The 11100-nt window shown below is 42.2% G+C and overlaps 1 protein-coding gene across 2 annotated transcripts in view; it reads left to right on the plus strand.

Annotated features, from left to right (window-relative positions):
- tenm2a (teneurin transmembrane protein 2a) overlaps positions 1–11100 on the plus strand; it is a gene marked incomplete at both ends in the record, with an annotated part of 161505 nt that overhangs the window by 98084 nt on the left and 52321 nt on the right. For both annotated transcript variants that reach the window (XM_079250599.1, XM_079250600.1), the window contains 2 exons: positions 2713–2919; positions 10284–10515. In XM_079250599.1, the coding sequence (XP_079106725.1) occupies positions 2713–2919; positions 10284–10515 (439 nt within the window). The remainder of the gene's footprint in view (positions 1–2712; positions 2920–10283; positions 10516–11100) is intronic.

The raw sequence follows: 11100 nt of genomic DNA on the forward strand, positions 1-11100 counted from the left end.
AATACATCTCCACAAAACTGTAAGGACACCTGCAGTCCAACGTATTTTCATCATCATTCATGTGTTTCGTTTTGATGCAGCACGAACGGGCAAGTTAGCTAACGACTGTTTCGCTTTTTTAAACGATGACTCCATTGATTTCCTCCCTCCTTTGCCCAGGTACTCTTTCCCTGATGTGAGCATTATTGCGACATAAACCTGAAGAAGTCCAACCCTCCTCCCACCCATCTATCATCAGCGTCGCTGAGTTTGACTTGTGTCAATAGGCTGTGAAGACATGGCAAATGCTGTCAAATCAAAATCACACCACTTTTGTAATCTGCAGAAGTGTCAGCAAGAACAGGACATAAGCATTAAGCCAGAATTTCTTTTTCCTCGAGGTCTCCGAGCCTTTCTGCTGCCTCCTCTATTCCTGCTGCCTTTATTCATTTTAGAAGCAAAAAGGAAAGAAAACACAGATCCACTGAAAGGTTTTCCATTTTAACTTCTTTATTTTCATTACGTTTTCTCTGCTCTGTAACAAAATGCAGGAAGTTTGTCAAACTTGACATCTGCATTGCTTGTAAACTCACACAAAAGGGAGGAAAAACATTGGAACGTGTCTAATTAGGAGTTCTAATAACCTGAGTCCTTCGGTGGATTGACTGGACTCAGTGGCCTCGTTCTTACCGTATTGTTGATTGATTGAGCTACAAATATGGATGTCATAATTATTCTATATTTTGAGCCGTCTCTAAATAGAATTTATTAGATTTGTCATTGTCCTTGATTCCAAACCTTTGGAGATTAGTGTGAAATCTCTCCATCCCTCTCTGATGTCTCTCTGGTGTATGGGACAGCCTGATTGTGTCCACGCATCCCATGGCTCCTACTATTTAAAGACTTGGCTGTTAACTTTCCTTTGTCTTACCCATGTAGAGGACAATTGAACAATGGATGTAGGTCCTCACGAAAATCCGCTCCCACCATTTGTGTTACAGAGGGACTACATGACATTTGGAAGAAGAAGCAGCCCATTCTTCTGCCAACAAAAAAAAAAAAAAAAAAAGTTGAATTTGTGAGCGATAAGCTGTGCTCGCGCTCACCTCTACGTGCACTCATAGCTTGATTTGGTTGATATTTTGGAATTTGGTGTTTTCTCAAAAGTGTGGCTACAGTAGCTGCTGTTCGACAAAGATTTTATTCTTCCTTTTTCATGTAATACACATTTTCATCATGCCTTAAAATCAGGCTGTCAAAACTCCAGCCGCGGAATATTTTTTTAAAAGTCGACTTTTCAGAGATCTGAAGGTTTTTCTGTGCAGAAAAGCTTCAGTGACCTTTTGTGCATGTATCCATTCTGCTTTATATCTCTTCAACCTGCAGAGTGTTTTTACCCATGTTGCAGATTTTAATTTTCTTCTTGACATCCTGCATGCTGAAGAAAATATCTGCTTTGATTCATCTAGTTCAGTGGTTCCCAACTTATTTTCCCTGCAGACCCTGTTCATGCAACTATAAAAAAGGCTGTGGACCCCCCTGCACGCACCAGGGTATGCTTTCATCAGCTGCTTCTGGATGTACATGATGCATTCTGGCTGACTCCTTTCCTTTAAGACCAAACTTAAAGAGTATATAGTCTTACCTTTTTTTTAAGGTAAAGACTAATCATCTGTCTGATCAGAGCAGAGTCCTTATCTACTTTTAAGACTTAGCTGTTCCCTTAGTTTTCTACTTAGTTTGACTTTTCTGTTGAGTTGAAGAACTTTGTCCAGTTCTTTGCGATAATTCAGCACTGCATAAGTTGCGTCCAAGATGATGTGGGATCACTTATTCTTCGTATTGTAACAAGAGGTCTATAGCAGGGAGAGAAGCGGACAAAAACTAAGATAAATAAATAAATGAATAATAATTTGCACTGCCTCCTGCACCACATGGCAACACCTGCTTATGTATGACGTCCCCTTTTGTTTGATTTCCTGCTTGTGTTGTTTACATTCTCAAATATAAATCACTTTGGAAAAAAGTATGCTAAATGACTGTACAATAGAATAGAATAGAAACAAATGCACAGTGGCATTTTTCAGGCTTGTCTCATTAATAAAATCGTGCAAAGTTAATGTTTCTGCCTTCCAAAACGCTGGTTCAGTGTAAATGCAATGCCAAAATGATTCACAATGAATAAGTGAATATTTCTGAGCTTGTCTATGAGCGGCATGTTCGTCATTTAAATCACACTGGCTCTGAAACCCACTGGGACCCCTGTGCTCTTCGGGGCAGAGTTTCCCAGTCCTGGTCCTGTTTTAAAGTCAACCCTACTTTAAGACATCTGAATTACACGAATGACTCGTTAGCAGGCTGCAAAGATCTTGATGAAGAGGCCTGTTGATCTGAATCCGGTGTGCTGGAGTCGGAACACGTCTAACACATGTGGTACTTGGGAAACACTGCTTTAGGGGATGCCAGGTGGGGAACCACCGACCTAATCGATCTGAATTGAGTGTTTGTAAACCTACCATTCATCTTTGCTCACTTCAGCTGAGGTAAAAAAAAATCTCCTTTTCTGTGATATGGATGAACATGACCCTTTTACGGCCTTTACTCATCAAAGATATATGTAGATCTCATAAATCCTGTCTCTCTGAGCTTGCTTCTGTCACTGTCAGTCATCAGTTTTGTCTAACATCCCCTCTGGCCTTCTCTCTCTTCTCTTTCTGCCTCTCCATCCTCCAGGTCGCCCGCTCCCTCCAACCTCTTCTTCCACCCTGCTCCCTCCTTCCCTCCCTTCCTCTTCGTCCGCCCCCCACCACCCTTCCCCTGGTCCATCTCCACCCATCAGGGAATGTCAGGTGCCCCTGCTGGAGAAAAACTCCACCCACTCCCACCTGGAGCCTCACCCGGATGACACATACTTGCTCCGAGCCCAGCCCTCCTCCACGGGTAAGCGAGCCCTCCATTCGAATCACCTCCTTTCCTTTCATATATTTTCTATTGGCATTAATATCTCATCCATCTCCCCGGTCGCCGCATTACATCATCACGCGTCTGCCTCCAGATCTGATTTAGTCTTTGTTCGGTAAAATGCCAAGCAAATTCTTCGCTTTCATTTAATGTCAGATCTGGTTTGGGTCTTGCCATTTTGTGTCTGCCTTTTTGCATTCTTCTGGAGTCAGCATTTGTTTGCAGGGCTGAAAAAAATCCAACCAAACGGACGTTTTTTTACGTGATTTAAAAAATAAAAAAAAGACTAAAATGAGCCCATGCACAAATAAAGATTTAAGAGGAGTTTTTAATTCGTGTCATTCTTAGTAGAAACATTGCCTTTCTGAGACACAGTAAAGCACTTACTTATGACAATATAATTTATTAGTATGTTTAAATTATCATGCAAGTTTCCATTTATTCATTACTATATATCAAAAGAAAATCATGAGGGGCATCTGGCATTTATTGTATTTAGTAAAACCATGTAAAAGATTGAAATTGTAAGAGGAAAATTAAATCTGAAAGCACTCTGTGTTCAAGCTTAACTTCTTGTGTAGCTTAAATGGCCGTTTTACACAGACAACGGTTGAGTTGTTAACAGATCACATTTTTACATGTCACTCCCCCCTCCTTCATAAGCTATTGCCAAAAACAATGATGCAAGTGAAAGCAAACCCGTGCACTCTGCTCGGCTGCCTGTGAGTTGATGTGCTAATATTTATTTTTTATTTGACATTAATAATCCACTGGAAAGTAAAAGGTATGGGATGATGAATTTTAAGTGCCGTCGGGAGGATCAGTGTTGCAACCACAAACTAGTTCGTTTCTCCGGCTCTAAGCTTTTTCTTTCATTACCAGATTCTCTCATGTTGGCTGTTACAGGCTCTGTGTGCTTATATCAGCACCTCAGAACTATTTCTCTCCACCACACACACATGCACATCTGCAGCGATGAGTTTGTTCATTAGTATATGCATTTATCCTCAACAATTGTGGGCCAACTTTCGGCCCGTGTGTCCTTCTCCACCTCACTTTCCCGTTCTTCCCCTGGTTCTTCATTCCTCTGTGCATCTGCACTTGTAATCACCAGATATATTTAGCAGAGGCCTGATGGGAGGGGAGCGGGGTGGGCAGAGAAGTCCTAATGTGATTTTTGGTGGAATACAATCTATTGTTAATGGCGTTAGGCTCTCCTTTGATCCAGTATAAATCTTCATTAGGGAAGGCCCGGGTCCCAGGTTCAAGAGCAACGTGATTAGGAGGCTTTTAAAATGACGTTACATCAGCTTTCTAATTGGTTTACTGTTTGCTGGGGCAACATCAATCATTAGCCCAGTAACCGCACAGCAAATAAATTCACTCTGCGACTGACACCCTAATGGCAGACACTGGCAAAGAGGGAGAGTGAGGCTTGCAGGCACACTTTCTCTTCCTCTCATTCTTGTTCTCGTACACCCACACTTTTTGTTCTTGGGCTTCTTTCAGTCTCTGCCGATCATGTACGCACAAACAGCGAGCAAGAGAGATGAAGACATGGGGAATTTTTTTTTTTTTTTAAATTCAGAGAGGCAGGGAAAAGAGCCACAAAGAGGCAAATGGGAGCAGAGATATAGAAAGTCAAACTTTGACTTTTGAAGCTCATTAATGAGACATCTCGCATGCAAAAAAAAAAAAAAAAAAAAAAAAAAAAAATCAAAAAGAGAGAGAAGAGAGCATCCAAAGCACACCAGCAAAAATAGATGGAAAGAGAGACTGAAAGGGAGATAGAGAACGAGATGCATAGGAGTCAAAGAGGCAGACGGGGGGGAAAAAAAGGTAGACTGATGAGAGCTTAGAGAGTGAAAGACAGATTTTTTTGGATGAAGGGAGGATAACATTGAGATGAAATTGCAAATTGCCATCTTTCCCAGACAGGACTGCAGATCTAATGGGTGCAGAAAGAGTCCTTGGCTTTTGGGCATCCATTAAAATCGACCTAAATGAGTTTAGAGTGGCAGTCTGGCACTGCATAAACATACCCTGGCATGTTGGAAGGCACAGAAACAGCTGTGAGCAAATAAAACACCTATAACCAGTGACTGCTTATGCATGTGCTGTGAAAATACATGCCTCTCTCAACGTGTGTCTGCTTCGGTCCTGTAGAGAGTCGATGCTGGGCAGGAAATGAACCTTACCAAGCCAGGCAGAAACTGACCACAGCGAGTTAATCCGCCAGAAGCTGCATGCTGTTTATGTATTTGCGTATTTGTGCTTGCATGCGCGCGCGTGTTCTTCTAAAGTGGTCCACCATTACCTAAGCAAACAGGTGGACAGACATGACTTGTGTTCCTAGTGAAGCATGACAGGTGAATGGGAACGGAACGTAGCTGCCGAGGATTGGCAGGGAATTGGTCTCCGAACGTTTATAAGGGAATACTGTCTGGCTCAGAGCACCTGTCTGGGAACGTTCCCTCAGAACGCCGGGGGGAGCTGAGACGGCCAAACGGAGCGTAGCAGATCGCTCCTGGAAAGAGCTAGCGTTAGCGCTGTCTCTGGCCATTCATTATGCATGGGGAACACAAAGCTATTTTTAGCAAGAGCCTCTTCTAAAGTGGCTAGCTATCTGCTGCCAGGGAAGCCACCTCAAGTCATTGCCGAAGCAATGAATGTTTAATGGTTTTGTTGAAACAAATCTACAGAAACAAAGGCAAAACAAAAAAACTCATCCCCTCCTTCTCCACTAATGTTATTCTTCCTAATGGTGCTTATGTAAGGGTGACATTTGCGTAACGGTGGGATGATTTGCGGGTGTGCAAGTGTGGCTATGCATGTGTGAGTGTGTGTGAGTGTGTGTGAGTGTGTGTGTGTGTGTGTGTGTGTGTGTGTGTGTGTGTGTGTGTGTGTGTGTGTGTATGTGTGTGTGTGGGTGAAATGCACGCATGCATTTCTGCTTGTGGAGAGTGTTTGTTTTTGGCTGAATTTGATGACTCTTCTCTAGCGGATTATTGCCTCCTAATTAGACAGAGATGACTAGCCAAGGCAGAGGCGTGTGTGTGTGTGTGTGTGTGTGTGTGTGCGTTTCTGCATGTGTAAGTGCATGTCTTAAACTTTATCTCTCTTTTTGTGTCTCTGTTACTGTATGCTCCTCTGTTTAGAAAAAAAACCCACCTCATTTGAGAATTAAGGCCCTTTGTCGGCATGTGTGTGTTTCTGAGGTTTCACCTCGAGCTCTCCTTCCATGCTCATCCTCTCAGCTCTGAGAAGAATGACAAATGAGGGGTGTGTGACATTCGGAGACAGAGGACATGTGAAGCAGCAGCTCATGGGACTATGCCACCTGAAATCACAGGGTGCATAGCAATTAACACTGAGAGGAGATGCGTGAAAAACACTGAAGGCCGGGTCTGCAGTTTTAACAAAAGAAACATGGACGCAGATGCAATGTGAAATAAAAAGCCAGAGAGACAGTGGAGAGAGAAGAGGGGGGGGGGGGGGGGGGGGGCAGCTGAGCCCTGCAATGATCCCTTTTTAACTGCTGAATGGGCATTTTTTTCTGCACACACACGCACACAACGCTCACATAGACGCACATCCTGCCCCTGTGACTTTTCTCTGTCAACCACAGAAAATGTCAATAAACAGTTTGCTCATCCAGGGCTGCAAAACAAACTGCCTTGGTTGGTTCCTGCTGCCAGTTGGCCACACACTCGCACACAGACACACACTGTGAGATTAATATGGTGTGGCGAGTCCCAGCCTCACACCAACATGTGTGTGTGTGTGTGTTTTACGGGGAAGGCAGGTTAGCAGGCAGGCTCATGCTCTTTTGCGGAGCGAGGCTTCATTGAATTGGCGAGCATAATGGACTTCCAGGGATTAGCCTGAGCCAAACCAACCAGCTTACAGCTATGGTCCCCCCCCTTCTCCAGTCGCCGGGGACCACGGACAGAATAAAGTGGGTCAGGCTTCAGCAGCAGTCGGAGGGGCTCGGCGCCGCTCCACAAAAGGTTCCTTTTTGACAACAAAACAGAGGGGCTGTTGAGAAAATCTTTTCATGATCGGTGTTTACTCACCAGCGAGTGACAGAGAGAGGAAAGAAAGGAGGAGAAGATAAACTGGAATAAAACGTGATCTGCTTGGCTGCTTGCTAATTGCTCCATTTCCTTGTTGCATGTTTTGTCTTTTATCAGACCGGGTTGCTGGTAAAACGGTTGTTCCTATTAGTCTACCTCCAGGATGGACTGCAGCACTCGGTCTTTTCATCTGACTTAGTCTCCTTTCTTAATTTATGGGACTAATTAAGTCTCACCATTACCGCGCTCTGCATCTGTTCCAAAGGTTAGTCAGATTTGAGTTTCTGTGGCCCAAAAACAAGCCGCGGTTTAATTCAGTACTTGTCAACATGTGCTGTGTAAAAAATGGCCTTCCACTTGGACTTTGCTCCTCAGGCAGAGCTGCGTTGCAATATGTCTGCGTTTCCTCTGGCAAGCTGTCGGGTCTTTTGTTTTTGTTTGTTTCAAGTGTACATGAAAACAAATGTCTTTGACATATATCTCTTAGAAATAAAAGACAAAACAGTTTCTCCCTGATCATAAATATGTTGCACCATGTTGAAAGATATATTTTCTTTTCTTTTAGTCTCCACTGAACTAAATTTTTAACCAGATATTTATGCAATTCTGTTATTCCACGATAACAAGACTGAAAGAGCGGTGAGTCATTTTAACAAAGTATTGATTTAATGAAGAATTAAATAAACTGTTTAATTCTATTGTGCTGGAATTCAGTGCAATGACAACGACAAGCAGCACAGAATTATAGACAACACTTTCTTAGAATTTATGTTTTTGTTCGTAAAATTTGCTCCACAGTGATAGATGATAGATTTTTTTTTAATTTGATTATTTAAGTACAAACTCTGTGTGATCGATCCAGTCTTTGTCTTCGTGCAACAACACACTGGCTGCTTCTACAACTTCTTCTACGTGACATACACAATAGATTATTCGTACGAATTTGAATTTAATATATTCACTATTTATGGTCGGAAAAGAGCAAAGACAAAAGCCATCTCTTTTTTGTATGCAGATTTAAACGTGTGAGACAAGTGCATTGGTGTGTCTGCTTTTATTTTTACATCACTGGGACCGAGTCCATGCCTGCACGAGAGGCTTTTTGTTATGTGCATTGTTTCCAGATAAATGTATTTATGCAGATAGGGTGGAGTGGGTGCTGCTGTTTTTCACATTTACAGAAGCATTGCGAGGAGGAGAAGTCAGGTCAAATTTATTTATAAAAAGCTTCTAAATGAGAGTTTATCTCAAAGCGCTTGTCATCTCTGGAAAGGACAAACAAAATGCAAATAAACAAGATGAAAGAAAAGGAAGCAATCCTCATGACAAAATGAAGTTTTACTGAAAGGTGGAGGGCGCAGCGTCTTGTAACAGTTTACTGCATATGTCGTTTTACATTTGGCATGTATGATGCAAGAGTTGGGTCTTTCCTCCAGGTGTGTTTAGTGCATGTATGTTTGCATAATGCCAGGGCGTGCATGCATGTAGATGTATTACTATCTCCCAAGAGGATCTTTGCATGTTCCAACAGATGTTTGCTACCTCTCCTATGTAACAGAGGTCTGCCCCCCTTCCATCTTTCTCTCGACTTCTTCCCCTCTTCCCTTCTTCTCTGCTTTCACAAGCATCTGTTCTTCATGGCCATCTTGGTGACACCTGTGTCCCAGTGGTACAGCAGAAGAATCAGGTCATGTTACAAACTGGTTCCAGTTACAGCTGCAGTTGCAAGGGCGCTTACTGCCCCCTATCTGCTCTCAGCATCCATCTGAGCAAAAAGGGGAAAGCTGCATCATAAATTCTGTAATGTATGCTTCTTAGGAGTCTCGTGATATGAAAGCAGAAAACTATTTAGGAGAGTGTAACACATCCACACATCTCTCTTCCCCTCACACAATGTGTCTTTTATTGTCTAATTCAAGCAAAGATGACAAATGGAGGAGGGCAAGTGTGATCACGCAGTTTGACAAAGCAGTTGCTTTGTTGTTTTCGCCACACACGTATGTGTGCATACACGCACTTACTTCAACCTTTGATCAGTACAAGAACGGAAATGTGCAAACAAAGGTTTCTGTGCTCGGAAGTGTAAAACAAAAATGAAAGTGCGATCTGAAACATCTCTATAAGAAAAAGGGGAAAAAAAACAACAAAATAGCTAGAAATTGAAACCAAACGTGACATTACTGTCTCTGTGTGTTCCGCACTCATCTAACATCTCCGCTCAGACAGCAGATGTGGACGCTTTGTCGTGACACTCAAACATTTTTCCTTCCCCAAGGCAGAGCAGAGAAAGTGTTCATTTGTTTGTTTTAGCAAAATTGTGCAAACTCTCCAGATTTTGTGAATGCAATGGAAAGGTGGAGCATTAGTAAAGGCTAAAAACTAGTAGTTTGTTGCATGTCCTGATCAGTTTAAAAGTCAGGGTAATTTGCATATTTGCTTATTTTAAATATGTACCTTTTGATATTTTTTTTCATAAGCTGTTGAGTGAGTCTTTTCAGGTGTTGGTGTTTTAAGAAAAAGGATGTTAATGCCTAAAAATGACTCCTGCACTGTATGCTACTGTGTGGTTTATTGATTTTCCTGAGCCAACCACGCATGCCATGCACATACGTATGATGAAGATGGGCTCAAATCCCCCACTGGTTCACAGAAAGAGAGAGAGAGGGAAAAAGGTGATGTGTGAATGGGTGTTCTTGTCTGAGTCATGCCGGTTTATTTTCTAGCTCTCTTACTCAACAGTCCATTAGCTCATTGTTGGAGTGGCTGCTATTGGATTCTGGCTGACATGTTCCCTCTAGTCTGAGAGCAAGCGATGAGGGCGCATGCTGTGCTGAGTGCTCTAATATTGCTTATACACACATACACACCTTCACTTGGATGTGACAAAGAAGACTGGATACAAGGGCTGGAATAGAGAAACATGAGTGGAAGACCTAGCAAATAAGGAAAATGGACAAAATGTGGAAAATGTTGCATAAAATATAAAAAGCTTTGGTGCGTGTACTTAGCTGGAATTCCCGTCTGAAGTAAGTTATTGGCCATTTGGAAAATGCGACACTGAAATGAATGATTGCTGAACATAATGGAGTGTTAATGACATTATTTGCAGGCTGAGGAGCTTTGCGTTTGATTTACTGAGAAATAAATGAAGAATATCACATCACATTTCTGTTCTACTTTCAGATTGGTTACATTTTGGAATTGAATCTGTGAATCCTGTGAAAATCTATGTAACTAAAAAGTTGTTTTCATGCTTGTGTCTTCTAGGGGCTGCAAATCACCACAGTCAGTCCACACTACGGCCTCCACTGCCCCCTCCACACAACCACCAGACCTTGTCCCACCAGTCTGCCAACAGCCTGAACAGAAACACCCTCAGAGGGGGGCGTAACCCCATTCACGCCCCAGCTCCGGGCACCGGAGATGGGCCGACCACCCCTGAGTCAGTCCAGTTACAAGACAGCTGGGTGCTCAACAGCAACGTCCCGCTGGAGACTAGGTCAGAAAAACTATGTCTTCTTTCTTATTTCTTCCTGCTTTCACATGACATGTTGAGATTTAAATCTTTATTTATAAAAAAAAAAAAAATAAAAAAAAAATTAAAAAAAATTAAAAAAAGAAAAACCTGCAAAAAGCAAAGCAGCCTAAAATAATCAAATGTAAAATAATCAAAAGTCCAGTTCAATAGCATTCCTGCAAACACTGTATTAAGTCTATGGAAATAAACAGAAGAGCTGTTGAGTGGATAGCCTTAAAGAAAAAACAGATTTGCACATTGACTAATGCTAACATAAAACATGCTGCACTAAAAACATAAATACAAGCTCAAAAAAAGGAACCTTACAAACACAAAGAACCTTAGTTGCCTTGCAACTACTCTACAAAATTAGACGGGAAACTACTGTGACTGAAAAACTAAGCTTTAACATGCTGGCAAAAGCTGCATCCCCTTTGCCCTGGAAGCCAGAACTCAGAACTGGGAAGGACTTCATGACTGAGTCTACCATGTTCCAGCTGCAAGTAGAAAAACCAACTAACCCTAAAACCACAGATATCCCTTTTTTATGAACATGTTGAGTTTAGA

This window comes from Telmatherina bonti (assembly GCF_933228915.1).
Source record: "Telmatherina bonti genome assembly, chromosome: 12".
Lineage (NCBI taxonomy): Eukaryota > Metazoa > Chordata > Actinopteri > Atheriniformes > Telmatherinidae > Telmatherina > Telmatherina bonti.